The sequence below is a fragment of the Neovison vison genome, chromosome 7, assembly GCF_020171115.1.
Source record: "Neovison vison isolate M4711 chromosome 7, ASM_NN_V1, whole genome shotgun sequence".
Taxonomy (NCBI): Eukaryota; Metazoa; Chordata; class Mammalia; order Carnivora; family Mustelidae; genus Neogale; species Neogale vison.
This window is the reverse complement of record NC_058097.1, coordinates 188,351,875-188,377,254: the sequence shown is the minus strand read 5'-3', so window position 1 is coordinate 188,377,254 and position 25,380 is coordinate 188,351,875. Positions and strand designations below refer to the sequence as shown.

General features: G+C 55.3%; 1 protein-coding gene across 4 annotated transcripts in view; it reads right to left on the bottom strand.

Moving 5' to 3' along the window:
* Positions 1-2,369: 2,369 nt before the first annotated feature.
* Positions 2,370-25,380, bottom strand: part of PRDM11 (PR/SET domain 11) — a 78,321-nt gene continuing 55,310 nt past the window's right edge. For 2 of the 4 annotated variants that reach the window (XM_044259141.1, XM_044259140.1), the window contains exons 5-8: positions 25,126-25,193; positions 10,130-10,317; positions 5,786-6,412; positions 2,370-4,592 (exon numbers count right to left, since the gene is read on the bottom strand). In XM_044259141.1, the coding sequence (XP_044115076.1) occupies positions 2,428-4,592; positions 5,786-6,412; positions 10,130-10,317; positions 25,126-25,193 (3,048 nt within the window). In that variant the 3' untranslated portion in view covers positions 2,370-2,427. Of the gene's footprint in view, positions 4,593-5,785; positions 6,413-10,129; positions 10,318-16,840; positions 17,889-20,873; positions 21,296-25,125; positions 25,194-25,380 lie in introns of those variants that run through there. The other 2 variants (XM_044259142.1, XM_044259143.1) reach the window with 2 other exon arrangements.

Below are 25,380 nucleotides of genomic sequence, written 5' to 3'. Positions count from 1 at the left end.
GTGAAACCTTGTGCTTTGCAACAGTATCCATGTGACCACAATTACTGACCCGGATGGGGAAAAGCAGGCGGTGGGGGGAGTTTAGTTGAGTTGGGGGAGGCTCATCAGCTTAAACTAGTGACACACCACAAGGCTGGGAATTCCAAAGCCTCAGAAAGAGCTCTGGGCATTTCCTTGCTAGTTCCTGCTCTTTCCTTGTTCAGAGGACAGTGGGGAAGAATGTGGGACCAGGGAGGAGGCTGGCGGGGGGTGGGAGGTGAATGTCACCAGGCAGGGGTGCATTGATTTGTTGAAGAAGGCAGCATATGAGGCCTGGCAGTGGGACAGTCGGAGAAAACCAGTTTTTTTTTGTTTCTTGTTTTTTAACATGCTACATCACTGTTGAAAATGAACAAAAAAGTTTCAAAAATAATATATAATATATATATATATAATATATTTATATAATGAAAAGCTATCGACTAGCAGCAATGATTCTAAAGTTATCTTAGCACCAAGACCATAGGGGTGAGGGAGGGGACGTGTGGGGGGTGAGGGGACTGGGCAGGACAAGGAAGGGGGAGTGACATGTTCAGTGTTGATGACATTTCCACTATGGTTCTCGACAGTGGTATGAGGCCTCGGAAACGAGATAAACCCAGAAGGAAGGAAGCCACCACAGTTTCATGTTTGAGCCAGGCAGGTTGGGGACATGGGAGCCTTGCTTGTGGCCAGATCACACCGTCCTTCGCCCGCCCTCTGCCATGAGAGAGGGGTGGGTCCCTGTAGAACTGACCATGGACGATGCAGCTCTTCCTCCCTCCCCCACACAGGACCTGTATCCACAATACAAGATCTCTGCATACCCAATATGCATAAATCAGACGTGGAAACATGAACAGAAGTTTTTAACAGCTCACGCACATTTTTTTTTTTTAAAGAACTCCCTTGCGAGGTATACTGGTAGTTAAATGAACAAAAGAGCATTGATCAGACTCCTCTAGCTTAAACCACTGCTTGCCCCAGGGAGTAGGCAAGTGGCTATTTCTAAAGCTTATATCATGGTTGTGTGTGTGTGTGGGTTTGTGTGCGTGTGTGCTCACGCATATGTGTGTGTGTGTGTATGTGTGTATAGGCTGATGCCTTGAGAGTCCTGTCTGACCTCTTGCTTATTCCTTTTCCTTTAGGACATCTCTACCCTGTTCAAAAGAAGAAAGCCTTCCCCGGCGTGGGTGCAATGCCTGTTTTCCCACTGCCTTATGCCAGGTCCAAGGGTTCATTACCAGCCTTGTCACCAAAGAAGACCTCGAGCTCTAGAGACCCTCCTTTGGGTCACGCATAACCCAGGGCACAACTTGCATTGACATCTCCTGCCACTGAACTAGAGCAGGCATTTGATTATTTAAGGAACAACAACAAAAATACCCCCGACACATTCTGTGATTATAAAGACAGAGCATAAATAATTCATGTAAATGAAATACATACCTTTCATTTTACTTGTTTTTAGCCCCAAATCCCTGCCCTGTTAGGGTCTGGATTTCTTGGCTCTTCATTTCCCCCACAGTCCCGGATCTGACTGGAATTAAATTATTTTACCCCACACTACATAAGAACAGAAATGCAAAAAATCCCTTCCTTCCCCATAGACACACACCTTGTCCCTTTCCCAGGATTTCAAGCTCGGTGGTAAGGCAATTTTGCCTTCAGGATAACAGGTAAGATATTTAGGATCGGGGGTTCTGGAAGGAGGGAATCCATAACCCAGGGATGGGAGAGGCTACAGAGGTGGGCAAGTAGTGGGTGTCACAGTTTGACCGACAGGTTTGTTTCTAAGACAGTGAAAGACCACTCCTCAGGAAATGCATACAGACCTGTTGAGCTGAAATCAGGGGGAGAGGGAAAGAGTCATAAGCCCTGATCCAGATACACCACCCACCCCGTCCCAAATCAGAGATGGGATTCAGCTCCACCAGCATGGCCACGAAGGGGCCGACGACCCCGACGCAGACCGAATGAGAAAAGGAAAGGCAAGAACAGAAACCCAAACCCAAACCCAAACCGCTCCATCCCCAAGCAAAAACGTACAACAAACCACCTCGACCGGATGCCAGTCACTTAAGCTTCAGGCTGTTGGTTGGCTGTGAGGCGGGAATGCATGTGACCCCAGCACGGGCTTCCGTGAGGGAAAAGGATGGCCACGGAGGCTACAGCTGCCAGATCGTGTAGAGGAGAGTCCGTTTCCAACGTCGTTCCTTTCTGAAAGCTCCCAGTGGCTTCTGGTGGAGCGTCACCTTGTTTTTTAAAAATTTTCAGTGTGGGTTTATATATATATATATGTGTGTATATATATATATATATAATATATATTTATATAATATATCAAAGCTTATGAGTATAGATTAAAAAAATATTCAACAGCTTAGTGAACTCTGGGTCGCTGGCCCCCTAGATGTCCGGGTAAAACTCGGACCCGTGGTCCACGGTCTGCAGCACGGGCTTCTGCTCCAGCACCGACATCCTGCTGAGGACCTCGGCAGACAGCGCGTAACTGTTGCCAGATTTCTCCTCGAACCAGCTGTCCAGGGCTCGCTTGGCATCGAAGTTGGCGATCGGCGGGCCGTTCACAGCGATGGTCAGCAGGTCGCTGAGCTGCTCCAGGGTCAGGCGGGAGCGGTGGTTTTTGCGGACTCGCTGCAGGGCATTGCGGCCTTTCTCGCAGCAGGCAGTGGACGTGGGGAGGACTTTGAGGACCTGGATGATCTTGTTCAAGAGCGGGAAGCGCTGTTTGTACTTGCAGATGTGGCCGATCAGGTCTTTGAAGCCATTTTTGGTATAGTAATCCGCCTTGAGCTCCCGCCACTCCATCAGCAAGCTGCCCCGGGGATCCAGCCCCTCCCTGCAGACATCCCGGGAGAAGGTCGGGATGGCCTCCAGGTGATCGAATATCTGCACCATGTCCTCCTTGCCATAGCTCAGGAGCTCCTCGCTGTTCCTGGGCCAGGCGGCCAGGTCGAACACCTGGCAGGCCTTCACGAAGATCCGGCTGCGGGAATCAAACCTCTGAGCCAGGATCACCTGGGTCTTCTGGCAGATCTTCTCCCTGACGGACTGGAACTTGGCTTCGGCCACCCTGAGGTTCTTCATGGCGATTCCGTTGAAGCTCTCTCGGAAGTTCTCCTCGAACTCCTGCAGGTACTCCCCGGGGGAGTCGGCCAGGCGGCTGACCTCCTGGATGGCCTCCTCGATCTTGTCGTCCACCTGCGACACCAGGAGGTACTCGCCCTGGAAGACATAGGCCAGGCGCGAGAGCACAGCGATCACGTCGAGGAGGAAGTAGATGAGCTTGACGGACTGGTAGTCCATGAGGAACTGAAGCAGGGCCAGCGCAATGGCCGACGCGTCGGCCCGCTGCGTCTGGCTGCTGACGTCCTTGAGGTGGGCCACCACCTCCAGGTAGTCTTTAATGAGGGCGTTGAGGACGTTCTGCTCCCCGATGATCCACCTCACGGCGCGGATGTCCCCCAGGAACTCCGTCTCCTCGCACAGGGTGGACGCCGTGGACCGCAGCTCGCCCATGAGGCGCGGCGAGTACCGGTAGAAACTCAGCAACTGTTTCAGGTTGTTCTCCAGCTCCTCCAGGCAGGGCAGCTCCTTGCCGCTGATGGCGTCCAGGATCTCCAGGTGGGGCCGGTGCACCATGAAGGGCAGGCACAGCAGCCACGGCAGCGTCTTGCGGATGGTCATGAACATGCTGGCGCGCAGGCTAGCCGTGACGTTGGCTCCGTCGATGCCCAGGCCTACAGTGGGCTTCTCGTCCTGCAGCCGGATGCCCAGGGCCGAGAAGGCCCGGTCGAGCGCCTGCAGGTAGCTCTCGGTGCTGGAGAAGCCCAGCTCCTGCAGGGACAGGAACTCGGTGGCCGGGGGGCCGTCGCTGCTGGTGTACTGGACATAGACGGCCACCGTGTCGGCCAGCAGGTCGTCGCTCTGCCCGTCCAAGATGATGCTGAGGCAGGGCGACTGGCGGACGCGCTCCACCAGGTCCTCGCGCAGCGCGCGCGCGATGTGGTGAATGAGGATCTGGCAGTCACCCTCGTTCATGTACTGGTCCACCACCTTGAGCTCGCACTTGCGCAGGAGCTCGGCCAGTGGCCGGAAGTCCAGGTAGGGCCGGCCCTCGAGCGCCAGGTGGTAGGCGGTGTTGAAGAGCAGCGTCATGTTGCGGCACATCTCCTCCGTCTTCTCGGGGTGCATCCGCAGCTTGTACAGCTGCAGACACTTCTTGTGCAGGTTGCTCTGGCTGTGCAGCTTGATGGTGTGGATCTTGAACTGCTTGGAACCGATGATGAAGGCCGACGTGCGGGACGACTGCACGGTGTACTGACGGCATACGTGGCACCACATCTCGTTGAGGGTCGGGGAGTACCGCAGGAACCAGAACTTCTTCAGCCACTCCTGCTTGAAGCGGCGGATGCGGCGCCCGCTGGCGGAGGACAGCTTGGAGGGCTCGTCGGCGGCGGTCATCATGTCGTTGGACACGGACTCGTCGGCAGAATCGACCTCCTGGTCGTCGTCCTCCATGAGGGCGGGGCCGGAGACCAGGCTCTCCGAGGCTGGAAGACAAATGGGAAGGAAACATTGAACCTCGAGTGGCCAAAACGGCAGGTGGTTCCAGAATGAGCGGGGGCTCCCCGCGAGAGGTCGGTGGCACACCCTGCGAAACAGAGGCCAGATCTGGGGACAGACTGAATCCCAGCCTAGAATTTATTTATTTATTTATCTATTTATTTATTTATTCATTCGTTCGTTCTTTCGTTTATTTTAATGCGCACTCCTGTGCTCCGCGAGTGACCTTTGCTCTCCGGGGATCAGGCTGGTGGCCTTCCTGCTCCAGGCGGCCTGCCTTTACCTTCCACTAGTGGGCGCTCAAGGAACTCCACCTTCTCTACCGGCTGAGCCGCTGGGGCCACTGCGGGAACAGCCCGAGGGAGAGAATACAGCGCACCCAGCCTGCCCCGGTCACACAGACAGCCAAGTCGTGGGGCTCCGTTTCTCTGGGCGCTAACGTGATCAGGGAGGTGTGCTGCCCTCCAACGCAGGCAGCTTGCCACGGCCCCAGCTTATTTCAGGATCAGAATGCAGCTGAGTTAAGACGCATGCTTTGAATATCTGAAACACCTCATTCTGAGCTAAGGGATGTGGTTAAAATAGGAAATGCTATGTAAATACTCGGTCTCGGCTGCAGCTGTGTACTGAAAAACCCTTCCTGGTTGTCGACGGGCTCTAGAACATCCAGGCAGCCAACAGAAAAGGGCCAAGGTGTGCAGCCACGGGTCGTATGTCCCAGGCCTTCTGGAGTTCCAGGCAGGGGAGAGAGGACCATGTGTGGCAGAACAGCAACTCGGGAGAGAAGAACGAGGCCGTGTCCCGGGGCTGAGTTTGAGAAGGCCGGGAGCTCTCCGCACCGACCCAGCTGTGAGCTGCCCTGCTTGGGCGGGGGCAGAGACAAAGATTGGGTTTGGAAGTTGAGCATGGGCCTAAGACACCCCCAGGACCGCCAGAGAAGGGCAACGGGTCAAGAACACAGCACACACCCCTCCTGCAGTGGAACTTCCTTTATTGACGAGGAGGATACAAGGGCGAGACACAAAGCACCCCCCCGGGGGCTGCAGAGCAGCCTGTCTGAGGCAGGCACCTGCGGGCGTGGGGCTCCCCAAAGGTGGCTCCCGCAGAGCACGCCTGGCCCCCTCACACTGGCCACGGGGAGCTCTTCCCTCCGACCACCATCTCAACCACACCAACTTACCTGCAGGGTCCGAGAACTCTGGGAGCTCCAGTACCTGTGTTGGCAATACGGGGGGCTCGGGAAGCTTCCCGGACTTAAGCATGTCTAGTTCGGCCTGGAGTTCCCGAACCTTCTTCTTTAGGCGGATACAGTTAGGGCAAAAGGAGGTGGTGGGAAGCTCGTGAGGGTCCGACGCAAGGGAGGCCTCTGCAGGACTGTCGGCCTTGAAGGATGAAGGCTCCTCCTCTTCATCCTCCAACGGGCCTGGCTCCTTGGAAGCCCCCTGCGGGACCTTCCAGTCCCCTTCCCCTGAGGTCCGGCTGACATTCTGCACGCCATGGGACACGCTCATTGCACACCGACTGTAGGCATCGTCCTGGTACTTGGGGACCTTCCTGATGACCAGCGAGGTGCTCAAAGCCAACTGACGAGCTTCCGCCTTTGCAGACTCCAGCGAAGCCTCCAACACATCCTTGAAAATGAGGTCAATCTTCTTCTTCTTGGCCTGGGGGTGTGCGTCCCCCTCGTCAAAGCCACGCTTGTACGGACTTTTGCCCTGTCTCAACACGGGGAGCTGAATGGGACCCCTCAGGTCTTCTGGGTTATCCAGAGCCTGTTCAGACTTCTCCCTCTGCAACCTCTTCTCTCCTAGGAAGGAAAACCAGGGTGTGAGGATGTGGGGAAAAGCCCCGAAGTGGGAGAAACCGACAGAAAACAAAGCAGGTCTCCTGCTAGCCAGTTCACCGGACACATTCCTCTGGGGCTGGCCCTGTGGGGGGCAGATACGACAGAAAGGGAGAGGTGAGTCACTCAGTGGGTCGTAGGGTCTAGAGTGGGACCCAAAGAAGTGGGAAGAATTCTTGAAAAAGACCGTTTCGAGGGAGACTTATGTCTGTACGCTGCACATTTATAGGTCCAGGGAATGCTGGAGGGGAAGGCAGTCGGGAGTGCGGTCACCCTAGACGCGGACACCCCACCAATCAGACTGGGCAGGTGGGAGCAGACCTCAGAGCTCAGCGCGTGTGGATCCCCACCCTCTGGGCTTCTTGTCCAGGCCTGGCAATCGGAAGATGTCTGCTTCGACTTGGTAAAAGGTACGCAGGAAACACCGCGTCCGCTCCTCCCTGCTCCCTGCCTGCTTCCAGATGGCTCCGTAGGGCCAGAGCGGCGTGACCGCACTGACCCAAAGCATTCTTGAATTATAGCTGTGTCTCCTTACCTGATCCTTCAAGGGACGTTCCCTTTTCTATCTATTGCCATCATGTGACTGACTTCAAAGATGTTGGTAAGCTCCCAACAGTAATTTTAGCCTGATGCTTTGAAACAGCCGACATAGTTTCATAAATGGCTACAGAAGTGGGTTCGCTGGGGGGTACAGATGCTCAAGGGGAACCCTCAGAAGGTCCTGACAGCAGCCCATGGGACTGGGAAATCACAAAGCCTTCCTAGATTGGGGCAGGGCCCTGGGAGATGACTCTGGGCAAGGACTTGTCCCAAATATACATTGCCATTAGGCTTCCGGAAGCGGGGTTTGCTAAAAAAACAAACAAAACAACCTCTGAATGAAGGGCAAGGGGTCTCTGTGAGTGATCTAGGTATTCCAGAAGACAGAGCCCTGGCTTCCCACAGCTGGCGAGAGGGGCTGTGCCCTGGGCCATGTAGGAAATCCGTGTTTCCTATAGGTAACAGCAAAAAGAGACTACCTTATTCAGGACACCCCTCTTCTGTCCTCACATGAACGCCTGAGGAGCAGCCTCATGTTCAAGGTCACTGGAAGTCAGGTGACTCTCATAGCTTACACTTCCATAACAGCTGAGGGGCAGAAAGCGTGAAGATGAACGCTTGTTTAAAAAAAAAAAGCCAGGTTTGTATTACACATCAGATGCGACACTTTTCCATTTAGAATCTCTAAACATCAAGGGCCACCCTGTCACTTCTCACGGACCAGTCAGGCAGCAAAGAGCTGAGGATGTCGGAAGGTCAAGGCTACACATTACCAGGGAGTCCTCATGCCTCTCTGCTCAAAGACAGGGTCATTCAGATTTTCTAGGATGCATGGGAGACTTCTTGGGGGCCCAAGCCTTCCAGAAAAATCTAGGGGCTGAAAAAATCCTTTAAGCAGCAATGGAATTGATTTCAAAGCCTCCATAAAATATGGGGGAAAACACCACAAAGTGAATCAGTAACTCAAAGTAGATCAAATAACATAAATTTTTTGAAAACACTGTATCAGATGCATCCTGTTCTTACAAGATAACCACAAAGGCATAATTTACACTGTCTTCAGGAAACAGTTCTGGGCTCCGAGTAATGTCCCTACTTAAGAAGGACTAATAATTCACGCTCTGGCCTTTCTCAGGGCCCCAGCCTCCAATTACAAAGAAACCTCCTTCCATGCAAGACCTTCAGTGATTGAGGGTAGGAATCCCCTTTCCCGAGCGGGGCTGGCACAACAGTCTAAGCTTCCACCAGCTAGCTATTCAGTCCGCCGAAACTACCGGCTACAGAGCCACTGCCGCATCCAAAGGCCACTGAGCTCATCACTGCTCCCAAGGGCTTTAGGACCAACATCCCCATACCCCCTCCCCCGCTCTGGCCCTGCCCCACACGGTGCCTTTCGGTGTCCTTCCTGTTTCCTACTGCTCAGCCTGGCCAGCCTCCTGTATCTTTGCAAGTCTTCATGGATCTCATTTCAAATCTCTCTGCCACGCTTCCTTTGAACCACTCCTGAAAGCTCACTCCCTTCTCTGAGCATTCCCCTTGGGTCTCAGAGCTCTCTCAGGACGACTGCAGCTTGAGGTACTTTGGAGAAGACACTGGGAGGGGGGAAAGGACATTATAAATCCTGAAGAATTCAAGAAGATTACGGCCAAGGGATGAAACCTGTGTCCTCAGACATGACTTCTCTTGGTTTTCTTTTCTTCTGGTGATACGGTTCTCGTGGAGACTTCTTGGATGTCTTCATTCATTTCTTTTTTTATCCATTCGACAAAGATTTATTGAGCTGCTACTAGGTACCAGACACGCTTACATAAGGCATCTTCAGAGGTCAAATGGAAACCGTGGCAATCTCATCATAGAAACGTGCCTTCCCGCGAGAAATCAGCCTATGCCCAACCCCCAGATCCGAAGAAGACAAGAAGTGGGTATGTCTACTGGGCCTTGTCACTGCCCATCCAATCACAGATACCTTTTACCAAGTCAGGCAGTAGCTGTGCATTCAATGTCCACAATCTGCTTTATTCTGTTTTGTTTCTAAAAATAGCTTAATTGCAACGGGCCACCCCACTCCCTCTTCCTCGTCTCCACTCACACTCCACATGAAGATTTATTTCCAATAAGTAGGTTGCTCAGGAATGTGATATGGTCGGGCCTGGGGATAGCCCTGGTTCCTGGAACCACATGGACTCTGGGTATTTGAATGTGTATTTTTAGCGCAAGGAAGGTCCTGGAAAGAAGGAGCCAGACTCACCAGTTTGCCTTGGCCAGACTGAGGATATGGCAGAGAGGCAAAGGGCTAGGGGCTGGGGCGTATTTTAAGCCACCTTCCAATGACTCATTTAAATGGAGTCTGGATGAACATCTCACCCACCAAGCCATCACCGACACCTACGGTCTCCTTCCCACCTCCCTCCAGCCTTCTAATAGACACTGTTCGTGCACAGCATGGGACTTGGCCTTCCAAGGAGACCAGGAGGTAGTAGTGAAGAAACTAGTTTGGTCAGAGAGGCCTATAACACTGTAAGTTAGAGGCTAGACCTTGCACTGAGACCGATGTGCACGAGAAACCCCGCACTACTCTTCCCAGCCATGTGACCCCAGGGCGGGGGGTGGGGGTCACCGTATTTATCTGGTGCTAGGTTTCTGCAGTTGTGAGATGGGGATCACAGTTCACAGGGAATCATTAGAATCAAGAACTCACAGTTGAGGGCTTACAGGGGTCAAGGTGGCCATTGCTCTTGATGTGTTCTGTGTGGTACCACCTACTTCTCCCAGCATGCTCGCTACTACCGAGCCAGTGGCACCTTCTAGCACCTTTCCGTCCCTTTGACTTGGTCAAAGAGGATCAATTTTGATGAAATGTCCATGCTTAGCTCTGGGGCCTCGTCTCTTTGGATACTCTCAAACGTCTGTAACAGGGTTTCTGAGGGAGGACAGCACGCAGGAGTGCCTGCCGCCCTCCCCAGAGCTGTCGCTCACACCCAGACCAGCTGCCCATTCCCCCACCCCCCCCAAAGTCCCTCTGGGTCTCCCCATTGCTGGTAGACTGCGTTTCCCATCGGTTTTCTTAGGAAGCACCCACAGAAGCTGGCTTCCCCTGTGTTGGGTGGCAGGCGTGGCCCTCACCTCGGGGTGGGTACTCACCTCTGGCCAGATTGCGGTGGATGGTTTCCTGGGACATGCTGTGTAGACGCCTCATGTAGTCCTCACTGTACCAGACCCGGAGCCGTTCCCCGGGCCGGATGTCCCGGCACGCTCGGAAGTAGATGCGCTCGCTGTGCTGGAAGGCCAGCAGGTTCTGCTCCCTCTCCTCCCGGGAGATGACCACGTACCTGGGGGTGAGGGGGACAGGTGAGAACACACAGGCCACTCATCACTGAGTGCCTGCCAGGGCCAGGCACGGTGCCGGGCAGACTTGGGAGGTCAGAGGTCCACCAGCATGTGGCATGTGCTGAAAAGTCCAGAGGCAGCTGCCTGTCCACGATTGGGACACCAGCTAGGGGCCCGTCCCTGGCCTCAACCTCACCTTTTTGTGTGACCTTGAGCAAGTCTTTGAGCCTCTGAGAATCTGTGTTTTCTGAGCCTAGAAATGACAGTTGCCCTGCCTACTTCCCAGATTCTGGTAAATATACAATTCAACACCGGTTACAAAAATGACAGCAAACCAGAAAGATCAGGTCATTTCTTCCTCACTAACTTTTAAATGCAGGGATTCCCAGACACCCACAGGCCTCCGATGGTGGGGAGTGTGGGGTTCTCGGACTCTTTCCAGTATTTCACAAAGCCCAGCAGAAATAACTCATGTGATGAGGGTGCCCAAAAGGGCAATTAATAAATGCGGAAGATTAATATCTTTAAAAAGTGGGTGTCCAATCCAGACAGAAGATGAGGTAGATAAGTGACAAGAAAGGATTAGCAACCACTCATTAATCTAAGTTATTTTAAGGTAAGGAATCTAAGGCTCAGAGAAGGTAAGTGACTTGCCCAAGGCCACACAGCTAATAAATGGGAGCTTTGAGTCTATATTTTCCCCTGTAGAACTCACAGCTTCTCCGTGAGTCTGTGAAGCACCAACCCAGTGACACGCAGATAACATTGAAAGTTCCACCAAACCCTCAGTATCTCTCCCTTCCCCAGCTCTCCCTGAAATCACATTTCCAACATCCAACCTGCCTCCTCTAAAAGATGAGATGACATAACACGTACAGAGAAGTGGAGGCATAGAGATCAAAAGAGGAAATTATTTGACGTCTTAAGGATCTAGGAAATTTGGAAAAATAAACCTTTTTCCCTTAGGTTATGGTTTGTCTCAAAGGAAGGGAAGAAATCAAAATCTGTCTGACTGGCCTAACCCAGAGAGCTGTCTGTAGAACAGTCCAGGGTAAGGAGTAATTCACGGAAAAAAATCCACAGGGGTCATGAACAAATGAACAAATGGAAAGTATTCAGCATCACTGATAAGAAACACAAAGTAGCAACTTGTCTCATTGGCACAGATTTCTCTCCTTTTTTTTTTTTTTTAACAATAAGATCCATATTGGCTAGAAAAGCATTTCCCATCCTAATGGTAGAGAGTAAATTGGCCCGGCCCTTTGGGACACAAATTTGGTAATACGGACTCGAACAAGTATTCGTGGACCCACCTTCCTAGCAGCACGATTCACAATAGTTGGGCGGTAGAAGCAACCCGTGCATCCACTAGTGGATAAATGGATAAATAGAATGTGGGGTACGCACACGCTGCGCATTATAGGGCTTGAAAAAGGAAGGAAATTCTGCTATATGCTAGCACATGAATGAACCTTGAAGATACATACTAAGTGAAATAAGCAGGTCACAAAAGGACAAATACCGTAAGATTCCATTGATATGAGGTACTTAGTCTGAATAGAATAGTTAAATTCAGGGAGACAGAAAGTACAAGAGTGGTAAGCGGGGTGGGGCGGGGGTGGGGTGCGGGGGTGGGGCACGGGGGGGTGGCGGCTGGGGAATGGGGAGTTAGGGTTTAATGGGCATCCTGTCTCAGTTGGACAAGACGAAAAGGGCTCTGGAGAGGGATGGTCGTGATGGGTGCCCAGTGTAAATGAAATGAATGCCACCGAACTGTACACCTGAAAAAAGAGTGGTTAACATGGTCATGGTTTTATGGTATGTACGTTTTGTCACAAATTTTGCAAAATTTAAAAAGGGACCATGAGATGCAGACCAAGTAGACAAACTGTGCTCCCATCACCCTGCCTGTGCCACTGTTTACAATCGTGCAAAAGCAAAGACACCGAAACCTCTAATACTGGAGAAGCGGTTCAGTAAACCATGGTATATCCGTACGATGGAATGTTGTTACTCATCTAAAGAAAATGTTTGCAAAGGATTTTTCACGACGTGGAAAAACGGTCCTGATAGAACGCAGGGCGAGAACAGTAGGACTGGAAACTGTTTACTTTACGGTTCCAATCATGCTTTCAAAACACGCCTCGGGAAGCGACTTGAAAGAAATACACCGCTGTTTTACCAGTGATTGATTACCCATTACCGGGGGATCTGTTTTATCAGTTTTTTCTCTGTATTTTCCAAGTTTTCCTTGTTAAGCAATTACTACAGTTACCCCCACAGGCACCCCCTAAAAAACAGACATGCACGAACGCCAATTCCAGGACTGGTGCCGTCCTGGCGGCCAGCCATATTGCCAATCTACATTGCCCCGTGTTGTCGGGGACAGTCCCCTGTGGACTCTGTTCTACTCGACCCTGGAGGAGGCCATGACCTTACAAGGGGACAACTAGAGCTCAGGGACCAATCCCCCTAGGAATCGGCTGCAGCACGGGTCCCCGGGTTGTGGGAGTAAGGCCAAGGATGGCTGGAGGGCAAACGTGAGTTTTTGGCTGCTTCACCCCTGTTGAGAGAAGAAGCAGCCTCCACCCTGCCAGGGGGTGGTCACGCTTGCAGGATTTTGGGAGTTTCGATCCCCAGAACTTGCTTGGGTCCAGGAACTTAGCCTCAACGCATCTGCGCTTGTCAGCATCAGACATGAGCTTTCATGAGATTTCAGAAGAAATCTCAGTTCTGGAGGAAAGCAGCCCCCTGTGCTAGAGAGTTGTGACTCCGAAGTATTCGTTCGGAAAGGCTTCTTTAGGCCAGGGGTCCTCTTTCCTCCAGAACTGAGATTTCTTCTGAATGTGCAAAATATTTTCCAGTCCCCAGTTTAGTGAAAGCTTGGGGTTTGACATCCACAATTAATCACCCTTGTGGTTAGCACAGAACTGGGGTAGATCCAAAGTTTCCTACTCCCGGGTTCAGAAGGCAAACCATTCATTCATCTTCCCTCACAAGAATCACTTGGACCACAAAGCACAAGGAAAGAGACACTCTTCTCTTTTTTGCGGGGTATTTAAGCAATCATCGAGCTCTAAAACCTAGAATTATTTCCTCTGGCATTCAACCTTAGGAGAAAGAGAGATGAGGAGCACGTAACTCTCAGGCATTTCTTCAAAAGAACAACTTCTAGACTAGGTCCGAAGCTTTATAAAGATTCAGGTCAATTTCCCTTTCTACGCCTGGTGGTTTCCTGCCCGATAAGAATCAAGGTTTCGAAGAGAACGCCAAGTCTTTGTAGTCTTTGTAGCGATCCCATCTTCCAAGACAGATCAGAATTTGTTCAGTATCTGGTTGTATTTGGTTGTTCTGAAACTTGGCCCTTGAAATATGACATATATGGCAACTCCCAGCAAAGTGTTAACAACCCGTCCCCTCAAGATGGTAAATGGAGTCAAGCTGAGTCCCAACACAAATGGCTTCTAATGAGATCCCCCTCTTACCAATATTTTGCAGTAATACCCAATGGTTTGATCTACTCCCAGAATCCTCCTATCCCCATACGACAATCCCTTTATGAAGAGCCACGCCTGTCCCATTCCGAGAGCCCTTCCTGGAAGATAAGGCTTCTGGAGAGTGAAAATCTCCGATCTGTTGTTTCTAGGTCACTACTTTGTTGGAGAAAAGGCACAGAGTATGTCAGAATGAGGCGGAAAATGGCTAACACAGGCCACTCAAATGCTAGGGCTCATCTGATGGCTTTTCAAGTCAGACCCACAAAGCTGATGCCCTTTGAAGCAATCAAGGGGATGGGGGAGGCAGCTTGTTTTCTGGACTGAACGTTTCATGATGAGAATGGATTGTTTTTATTCTGAACTCCTTGCGGACTTTGGGTACTGGATAGATAAGCACTAAGACAACACTTTTTATACATCACCCACTGAGTCTTATCAAATGCACCATATTTTCTAGCTGGGTCAGGAAATGACTATCAGTTCCAACAGAAGAGAGAAAATAACCTACGGGACAGCCATTTTGTTGGAGTGGGGGCGTATAAAGGCCAGGCTCAGACGGTCCTGCTCAGTGGGTATGTCTCTGACAGAAAGGAAATTACACCAGCCACGGAGCCAGAAATGGGAAGGAGGGACCAAAAAGGGGCTGGGTTCTGTTTTCTCACACATGTTTAGGTCTCTGAGCAGGGTGGGTCTTTGGGTCAGATGGGCACCCAGCCTCCGCCAGAACATCACACAGCCAGCTCTCAAAGTGGCTGGAGGCATCAGGCCCTTAGGTCGGACTTCCCTATCTTACGCTGAAATTGGCTGCCCACTCACTTCCAACCACTGGCCCCAGTTTCGCCTTCCTGTTTTGATGAGCCAGACCCACAGTCCCCACTAAAGCCAACAAAAAGAAACTAAAGAAACTTCATCTCAAGTTCACAGGCTTTTCATCTCTCTGTCCCCTTTGCTTCCAACTTGATCCCTTCCCTCTCCAGGAACAGAGGGAGGGGCCTGTCAGTTCCTGCTCAGCTCTTGGACGGGGCTGGAGAAGATCCCAGCTTCCCAGTATCTTTGCCTGTGGCAGAAATGGGATTACGTTTGATTTCCACGGCCCTGCTTTCCGGCCAAGAACAGAAGAGGATGAGCTGGATTCCAGGAGGTCAAAGGGGAGCTGGAAACTTCTAGAGAGGGGATAGATCCCTGGTCGGGAGTTGGGGATTTCCTGCTTGGGAGGATCTCTCTGTGTGACTAGGAGGAAGCCTGGGCAACACCCGGGTTAGGAGGTCCCTTCTCTTCTGAGGAGGCTCCCAAAGGGACCTGGAGGAACTGCTCTGGCTACTTTGAAAGCCTCAGCTTTCGGTGGGCGGGGTCCTGCCTTGTGACAGATACCAGGATCAGTGGGGAGACGTCCCCCCAAAAAAGTTCATGCCTCAGGCTGGTCCCTGAAGTACACTGGCAAATGGATAGCCCCTGATCCTTCTAGAGTCTCCTGTCAGAAATGGTGACTTTTGTTTTTCCAGGACCCCTAACTATTTTTAAGGAGCAGAAGGTAAAAGTCACTTAGTCACGCACGCTCTGCTTGTGCTGTGCAGAGACTTCAAGCATGGCTGAACGGTTTCCTATGTGGCTGCTTCGTCTCACTCAGCTCCCCAGTTCCGTTCCTGTCCTCACAGGGCTAGCTAGCATGGCGCCCGATGCAGGCCATCTGAGTCCTTTCGGAGCCAGGAAATGCCGGCGGCGCTGGAGCCCCTCTGGCTGGCATGCTTTCCCTCGGTCACCTAACCCCTGCTCTGCGGGCCTTGAGGTTTTCACAGGAAGCGAAGAAAGAGAATATACACCAAAGAAAGATCCTGGAGACTGGGTGCGTTCCAAGTGTGAGATCAATTTCTTTTTATTGCCATCTTAACAAAAAGACTTGGGAAGGCAATCTTGGATTCCAGCATTGGAGGGCAGGGGATGCCAGGCAAGGATCAAGCCACTGGGCTGTCGGACAGGGGGCTGTTCGGTCTGGGGTAGCAGGAGTCCCCAAAGAACCACAGAGTGGGGAGATAGAGCTGAGGACACAGGGACATTGCCGGTGTCCCTCATGCTCTCAATATGGGACAAAGCGTGGTCTGGCTTTAGAAGCAGCACTCCAGGAACAGCCACAGCAGGCACTGGGGAGAGCAGTCCTCCCACCCCCACCATGGCTCTAGGGGGCGGACGTGGGCGAGGGTGGCGGGGGGGGGGCGGGGCGGGCAGGGGGAGAGCTTCTGCTGGGGTCAGCCTCGGGCCAGGGAGCAAAGAGGACACAGAGCTGAGCTACACATGGGGGAGAGCTAAGCTCGCAAGTGCCACCCCACCCCACCCCCGACTCGAGGAACCTGGCTGTCTGTCCACACTCCACAATGAAACATGAAGCTAGACACGTGGGTAGCTAATGCATATGCAGCCCAAGCAAGCGGAGGCGAGGCATGCTGGAGCTTGGATGGGACAGGAGCCCTGCTGGGTTCTTCTAGAAGCCACAGGAGGAGTCACCCTGTGGGTGCCAAGGCTCGGGCCCTGCCTCTCCCCAGCACCCTGGCCTTAGTGCCAGGGTGGTGTCAGGGACTCACTTCCTAAATGCTGTTGTTGCCTCCTAGGGGCACCCCAGGAGAGAGGAGGCAAGGAGCACCACCCCCTCCCAACTCCAGATCTGGCCTCTGACCAGGGGAGCTGGGCGAATCCACAGACCCCGCTTCCGGACCCGCCTGCTCCCCACCCCGCCGCCCCACACCTGGCCTAACTGTTGCGTCATCTGTCATCTATGAAATGCAGGTGATGCTGGTCTTGACGGTGCCGGAAACACCCGGCTCGGCTGCCTCTCCAGCTGTCCTGAGTACCCACTGAGATCACACATCTGCAAATGCAGGGAAAGTGGAAGGTGCCCTGAGAACACCAGGGCATCTTCTCCTTCCTCCGACGCCATCCCATTCGTCTCCCCACTCCACAAAAGGCAAGCGCAGCAGCTGAGCACACGCACCGCAAGGGCAAGCGCAAGGCCAAGGCAGGGGCACCCTCGGGCGCGCTCGGAGCCCCAGGGAAGGAGAACACGGGCCCCTCGTGGCGGGGGCTCCGCTCCCCCTGCCCGTCCTCAAGCTTCACCCCCTTGGGAAGCAGCAGGATCTGGCCGTGGGAGGCAGCTGTGGCAGCCCTGAGGTTGGCGAGCAGGATTCCCCATTCAGACGCTGCCTGCTCCTGCTGCCTGCGTCCCCAAGAGGCCCGCCGCTGCGGTGCAGACCCAGGGAGGCCACCTCTCCGGCACGAGCAAGCGCCCGCAGGCAGCTTCGTCCACATCTTCAGCCTCGACCAAAGACGAGGGTGCGGGGCCGGAGCACACTCTGTGGGAGCCCAGGGCCGCTGAGCTGCACGTGGGGAGGAGATGGCGGGCTCCCCGGTATCCTACAGGTGCCATCAGTCCCGGACACAAGACGAGCTCCTGTGTCGAGCTGGGCCCCCATCCTCCGTCTCTCTTCCTCCTCCTGTGGACGGGCTGCGCTAGCAATTGTGCTTTCTCTTCCGAGACCTGGTAGTCCGTGCCGGGGCTGGGGCTGGGGCCGGGGCCGGGGCCGCCTGCGGGGGCTCTGCCGGCGGGGCCTCGGCCCGACTGGTCGAGCCTGTGGGCGCTACCCCATCGGGCCCCTGCTGAGACGCCCGAACACCGTCTCGGATCTCTGTCAGCGTCTGGCACATCTGACCGACGCGGCTGGTCAGCTCGGCCATGGTCTGGCCGATGGCGTGCATGCTGTTCGCCATGTCCCGGTGCACGGTCACCAGCTCCTGGCAGATCTGCTGGAGCGCCTCGGTCTGCTGGACGTGGGCGTGGAGGAGCTGCCAGTCAAGGCTTGTGCTAGGCGGGCTGAGGTGTGGCCGAGGGGTCCTGCAGGTGGCCTGGGCCTGGGGTGAGGGCCGAGGCAGGGCCTCCGGCTTGGGACCCACCATCTCAGACTGGTCCGAGGAGGAGGAGGAGCGGAGCAGGGTGGGCCTGGCCAGGCGGGCCTCTTCCTCCACGGACCGTTGCAGGGACGCCCGCAGAGGCTGCCTCGAGGGCCCGGGGGCTTCCTCATCTTCATCATCTTGGGGGACAGAAACAGAGAAGGGCAGATGATTACAACAGAAAGACAGGGGTAGCCGTGGGCTTGGGCCTACCCCCAGGTCACTCTCTGGTCCCCCTGCACCACCACCCCTGAGGCTCACTCAGCACCACCCACCCCCAGAGAAGCACTTGCTCCCCAAATCCCTGAGGCGTGGGAGCCAGGCGCCCCCAGGGAGAAGGGCAGGCACGAGGACTGCCCAGGTCCCCCTTCCTCTTGCCAGAGCGGCACCACTCTGGCGCAATAGCCCACGTCAGGGCTGTCTTGGGGAGCCCAGGTCGACCCTGTGGCTCCCTTCATCTGTCTGGGACTCAGTTTCGGCAGAGCAAAGCTGATACCTGCTCTGTCCACCTAACCAACCACCTGCCCACCTGGCAGGGTTGCCAGGGAAACTAAACAAGAGAGTGGCCAGGAGGCAGCTTGGCAAAAGCCTCAGGAGCCACACCTGCCAAAAAGCTCCAGCCTCCCTGCGCGCGGTGGACTTGCTTGCGCCCCCTTGTGGCCTGGAAAGAATCTGCAGCTCTAAGTGGTCACAGGGGCCAATGCACAGGGTGGCATGGGAGGGAGCTGACTGGGGGGTGTCTAGCAGGGGAGCCATTCCCGCGGCCAGCCCTGATGTCCCCCTCGACCCGCCCCCCTGGTGGGCCACCCGGGAGTGTCTGACAGCTTGCAGGCGCCCTCACACAGACGACTCCTTGCAGCCAGTCACAGTACAGGGAGAGGGGCCCAGCCCCCACACACTCAGGCCTCGGCTCTCTTGGGAGCCGGATCAGGAGCGGGTTCCCATGGCAGGAATAAAAAAATATATGGGTTCCCGGCATCCCAGGGGGGCTAAATGCGGAACCACCCTCAGGCGAGGTGACGGGGAGGACAGACAGACTCATGCTGACCCCAGCCACACGCATGCCTCCACGGGGTCCAGGGCCTCCCTCAGGCGGGCTCGGGAAGAGCCCAATTACTCATACCGTACCCGGTGGGACAGTTGCCATCCTCCCCACCCCGGGGATCCCAGGACACCCATTCTGGCGTGGCAGAGCTGGAAGGAGAGGGTGGGGCTGAGGTGACGGTGCTCTCTCCCTTCCAGGGCCTCCTTCCACAGAGCCTCTGGCCTCGTGCTGTAGCAGCGGGTCCACTGACTGGGAAAGGGGGACTGGCCAAGCCTGCAGGGGAGGGGTCCCACGCCCCCTGCCCAGGCCAGGTCACATTTGGTAACCTCATTATCTTCTGTGTTAGGGAGATGGAGGAGAGAGCAGGGCAGGATGGAGGGAATAGACTTCACTGACTTGTAGGCCCCCTTCTTTTTCTCGTAACTGGGCGGAATCACCCCACAATTTAGCAAAACACAGATTCACGGGGAGCTGGCAGACCCGGGCTTGAGTCCTGGTTCAGAATCTAGCTCGGGGGCTGCCTCATCTCTGGAGCTCAGCTGCCTTGTCTACATAGCAAGGAAGTCAGACGGGACGGTCTCTGTTCCTTTCTGAGTCCCAAAGAACTGACCCCAAATGGCCACCTGTCACGAGCGCTAGCCAAACAGGAAACTAGCACAATCCCAATCCCGACAACGGCATGGGGCCTTGGAAGGGAAGCAGGGTCTTTGTGAATCACCCTCCTCAGGCTGGCCAGCCGCTGACTTCCCTGGAGTCCTCCTGCCCTGCTCCCTTTCTCAGAGGCCGGGCTCCCATTGGGACGGTGGGCTGAGGGTGGGGGGCGGGCGTGTGCAGAAGCCAGAACTGAAGGGGGTGCGGCCCCAGCACAGAAGGGTCTTGACTGCTCCCCCTGTCCCATCAGGGGAGCCTCAGCTTGAACTACAGCCCCAACTAGAGCCTGCTGGGCCTGGAGACTCTAGTCAAGCCCAAGGCATCCAAGTCCATCCTGGGACACAGGAAACCCAGGAGAACGGGGCAGAAGAGAGGTGGAGGGGGACGTGGGGGCAGTAGGGACAGGGAGCAGATCTGGTGAGACAGGCAGATCTGAGAGTGCCTTAGCGGGGAAGAGAGGCAGAGGACCACGAGGAGTGGGAGTGGGCAGCCCCAGCAAAAGAATGCAGAAGTCAAGACATTAGGAAAAGAGAGAGAAAAGACTGATTCCCCACCCCCCCCACCCCCTGCACCCTGTCCTGGGCCCTGAAGACTTGGCTGGCTTCCTCCCACGCCCCCTCCCCCGCGCCTGCTACACTGGGTTTCCCTGGCTCCTCTCAGTCCTGGAACGTGCCAAGCGCCTTCCTGATGCAGGGCCTCTGTACATGCAGTTCTCGGCCTGGAGGCTCCCTGCTCCCCTCCCGGAGCCCCACGCTGCCGAGGCTGGTTAACTCTTACTCACCCTGTGCCTCCCAGTTCCCAGGCCGCTCCTGGGAGCCCTCCCCTGCCCCCCAGGGAGAGTCAGATCCAGGGTCCCTGGCCATCAGATAAGGCAGCGAGGGAACTGGTTGGGCCAAATGCAAAATGTGAATGCAGGGCCCCTTGTTTAGAAATGACTATGAACTTCAGGAAGGCAAGAGCAGCCCAGTAAAGTCAGCACCGTGACCTTGTGCACGCAGAGCCCAAGGGACACCGAGCAGGTGGTCTAGGGCGTGCGCCTGGGAAGTCAGTCTCGCTCTCAGGACTTCCTGCGTCCACTCTTGATCTCTTCCTAACGGCTGTCCTTGTACAACGACTTAAAGCTCGTGTATTCCCACGAGTCTAGGGACGACCCAAGGGCAGGGGTGTTGTAGGTTTTATATACAACTCTGTCTTCCCAGCTCCCGGCACAGCTCCTGGCACAGAGTTCAGGAAATATTCTAGAATGAATGAACGGAAAAGGGCGGAGAAGACCAAGCAGGAGAAGGAGGGAAGGGTACATGGGAAGACTGGATGAGACGGGGAGGGACAGAAGAGAGGAGAGGGCCAGGGAAGGGGGGGGATGGCCGAGGAAGAGGAGGCCGGGGAGCAGGCAGTGGGGAGGCCGGGAGGGGAGGCCGGCGGTACTCACAGCTGGTTGACGGGCTGTCGGTGCCATCCAGTTCTGCCCTGGGGAAGCTGTGCCCGGAGTGGGCTGTGAGCAGGGTTGACTCGATGGCCCTCTCGTGGGCAGTGAGCACGATGGTGGGGGCCCGGCCCCCAGCCCCGGGGCCCGACAGGGACTGCTGCATGAAGGCCAGCTTGTCCTTGGTCCTCCGTTTCATGTCATCCCATCTGTGCTTAATGTCCTTGACGGAGCGGGGGACCTGGCTGACGGAGGTGATTTTCCGAGCTATGCCTTCCCAAATCTTGTCCCTGTCGGCATGGGACAGCCGCATGGTCTCCCTCCCAAAGAGAACTGCTTCGTGGTGGGTCACCTCCGTGACCAGAATGTCCAGCTCCTCCTTGGAGAACTTGGGTTTCCTCTTGCGCTCGGCCAGTGGCGCCACATTCCTTGGGTTGAATATCCCACAAAGCACAATTGGGTAAATGACCATCAGGGCTGGTGGTCCTCCTCCTTCCTAATTGCTGGCCCCCAGTGGGGGAGCCAGGAGGCACCTGGGCACCCTCGCCCGCTCACCACCACCACACCCTCCTCCTAGCCAGAGGCCCCTTCCCCTACTCCTCAGGGGGCAGGAGAGCAGGAGGGGTGCGGCATAGCGGGTGGGAGCGTGGCCTGAGTCAGATGCTTTCCGTGGCAGGCTCTGCCTCAGCCCTGGCTAGAGGGGAGAGCCCAGGCTGTGCACTTGGCCTCTCCCGGATCCCTCTCCCCGCCGGGTCAGAAGTTAGAGGCGCGCAGACCTCGGGGTCGTTACTAGGGAGGGGAAAGCAGAGCGACATCCAAGAGCTTTAAAGCCCTCCAGAAAAACAAAGCGTCCTTACCGGGCAGACCATTGCCCCTGCAGATGGCTCACAGGGCGACTATTTACAGTGTGGCCTCGCTGGTGACGCCTGTGATTAGGGTGTGGTCACAGAAAGCTCACTCTGTCCTGTGGCTCTCTTCATCTCCCTCCCTGGCTCCCAAGTGCCCCGCAGGTCCCTACCTCTGGGGGTATGGACACTCCCCTCCGACCTTGGTGCTGGCTAGCTGCCACTCTCTGGGGGTGGGTCACTGTGGCCTTTTGGCAGCTCTGGGGGAGAACGTGAGCAGCCCGTGAGTGCCCACTGGGAGACCAGTTCCACTCTGATGCAGGCCAGGAGTGACCCTGGCTTCCAACTGCACAGAGTAGCCAGGGGCTGTTTGACTGACTGAGACCTTGAGACCACCCAAGAGAGGAATCCTGAGCCTAAGTCCCTCCCCTGCCACTCCCACAACCCCGGAGGCGGGGGACGCAAAAATTCTTCCGCCCTCACCTCCCCACCCCACCTACTCAGAGCACCATAGCTCAGGAGAAGGGAAGGCTGGGCCTTTGTTACCAGGCCAAGATGGTGACAGGGGCCCACACCCGCACTCAGACGACCTGGAGCTAGATGCAGAGTCTCCTGTGCAAACCATCCTCCCACTCTTAAATGAGGACGGTAGTTCTAGGATCAGCTTCTAGGGCTGCCAGGAGGAATTCCTGGGGGAGGTTTTCAGTCTCTCCACTATTGGCATTTGGGGCTAGAAACTTCTCTGTGAGTGGGAACGGGCATCTTGGGCCATGTGGGACGTTTCTCAGCATCCTTGGCTTCTGCCTGATAGAAACCAGTAGCATTCTCCCGAAGACTCGTGACCACCCAGCATGTCTCAAAGCAAAAAAGTCCCTGGTTTCAGACCACCGATCTCATGAACGCAGAGCCCCCAGCATAGGGAGGCCATAAGGTCAACAATCATTATGTCGATGCCCATTCTCTTCCCGGCCCGCCACTTAATTTTTTAAAAAAACTCATCAACTCCATTCAATCATGCACAAGACCCGAAGTTGTCACGGTACAAGAGAGGATGTCTGCACAGTGGAGTGAGTAAGCACAAAAGGAAGTTGTACATTAAGGGGAAAGGCAGGTTCCCAGGATGGAACTGGCTTTTCCCCTCCAATTACCACCAGAGGGACATCTCCGTGGCAACAAACCACACTCCCAACCACCCCTACTCCTTGACTGTTCAAAGAGAGGGGCCCCACCTGGCGCCATCTTGCATCAGATCGGGGCTGGCTGACAGGCCAGACTCCTTGCCAGCAAGGCTGCAGGAGCAGAACCCACCCCACACAGAACCCAGGAGGTCCTGCTTTCGCCTGGGCTCTGTGCACAAGCAGAAAGAACGCAGGCTCAGAAGTCCAGAGCTGGGTTCAGGTTCTGGTTCTGCTCCTGACCGTATGACCTTGCGTATGACCTTGCCCTGCTCTGGGCCTCGGCTGTACCGCTGTGGCAGGAAGGGCAGGATAGGGCAGGGGCTCTCAACATGAGCAGCGCGTCAGCCTCGCTATGGCGAGCTTTAGAAACACCAGTACCGAGGGCTCATCCTTGGCCCGATGAAGTCAGAATCTCTGGGATGTCAGAGGATCGTCCAGCTAGTTCAGATGATGTCTTTCCTGGGGGTTGTGGTCAAGCCTGTCCCCAGAGTGAAAGATCAGAGATGGGTGGAAGCGTGGCATGGAATCAGTTCGGCCGGCCAAGCTTCCGGTGCAAAAAGGCCCTGAAGCCAGGCTGCACTCAGACACACTCTCCTTTGCTCACCTAGAGCCAGGCGGGAGCCACAGGGAAGATGCCCAGGCCGCCAGTCTGGTCCCCATTTCTGTGTGGCTGGTCACAGTGCCCTCAAATGCAACCCGGCCCCCTGGTAGGGTCCAGCTCAAAGGCCCCCTGCTCTGTCCTCTGGGCCCTGGCAGCACACTGTCCGTGCCTTCATTCAACAAGTGCGGTACAGAAAATGATTTCCACGGTGGAAGGAAGGAGTCCAGGGAGGACTGGGAGGGCCAGGCCGTCGAGGGCCATCAAGGGCGCCCCATTCCATGGTCAGCTCTGCAAATGGGTGGGGCTTCCAAGGGCCAGGATGACTGGCATCCAGTGGTCAGGGAGAAGGCGGTTAGGAGTGTGACCATGGCCTTCTTGGAGCCCCCTGCAGGGCACGAGCTCTACAAATGATGTGAAAGGGCGCTGGAGGGAAAGGTCCACCTGTCCTTGGGCACCTCTGTTTCTGCCCCTGTTAAGTGGCAGTGAGAACAGCCGCCCCCAAATAAGAGGACAAATCCTAGCGTGCTCTGGAGAGTGTAAACCACAGCCCCTCTCTCCCTCCCCACCCTCCCCATGCTCCCCATCCGCAGCTCTCAGGTGGGGAGCACAGGTGGGCAGGAAGGCTTGGGGAAGGAGACAGCAAACCTCATCATAGCCTCCTCACCTCCAACCAACTTCTCCTTGTTTGCTGGGAAGGTGGCAAAGTTGAAATACAGCACACTCCCTCTCAGGAAGTTCCTGATGGCCCTCCCTCCGGGCACAACCTCTCTCACATCCCCCAGCCTCCAAGAGTGACAGAACCGCGCAAACGCCCACAGAAGGCCCAATCTGTGGTGGCCCTGGTCCAGCCACGCGAGGCCCTCCCCTCCCAACCCAGCTCCAAACTCCCTGTCACAGCTCCTGGGGCCTAGAGAGAGGCACCAGGGAGGTGCCAGTGCAAGTCTGACCTCCCACACAGCGCACAGACCCTTCTGGGCAGGAACCTGGCAACCCCTGCCCGGGGCCAGCAGCACAGACCCAAAAGGAGGGCTGTGGGCGGAGACCTCAGTTCCAGGCTCAGTCCCGCCACCCCTGAGCAGCCCTGGGCCAGTCTCGGGCTCTCTCTGGCCGTCCAGGAAGGATCCTTCTGGCGCAAAATTCTGTCCCAAACACGGCAACACAGTAAAACCACTCTTGAAAGTACTCATGCCTGGGCGGTGAGTACCATAGACAACTAAGCTAGACTGTGCCAGAAGCCTCCTTTTCCACGGGGCCACTTCAACAAGTGCTGGCAGCTGCACTGGGATGAGTCCTGCACCCCCACAGCAGGAGATGGCCCTGTGAGGGTGTTAGCATCTCAGGGAAGGGATGCCCCCTCCTTGGTGGCCCCGGGCGCTCCAGACACAAGGATGAATATGCAGATGTTAGGGGTCCATCTGTAACCCACAGGCTTCCTCCAGAGCACCCTGATGGAAGGCTGGGGAAGCAAAAGGGTCCTCCCAGAGCTACATACATCCCAAACCCTGCAAACAGCAGTCCCGGGGCCTTCAGGGGCCTCCACCGCTGGAGACCTCATAGGCCCCAGCACACTCCCTTGGTTTCCTTTCTGGAGTTTGGGAAATACTCCTGGGAAATCAGCAGAAAGCAGGACTCACCTCATCCAGTTGGCTTTAGTCTCGTCTGACCCATCTATAGACTTGTAGCGGTTATTCTTGTCCACAATCTGGAAGACAGAGAGAGAGTCTAGAAGGCGCCACTCTTGAGTGGCTCTCATGTCCCTGGGCTCCTCCCCAAGCCAGGGTCTCCCTCCCTTCCACTTGCCCTCCTGTACAATGCCTCTACAGCTGCAGGACTGAAAACCGAGTGGGGGCCAGGAATCCCATCTCCTTCTCCTGTCCTAACGGAAGACC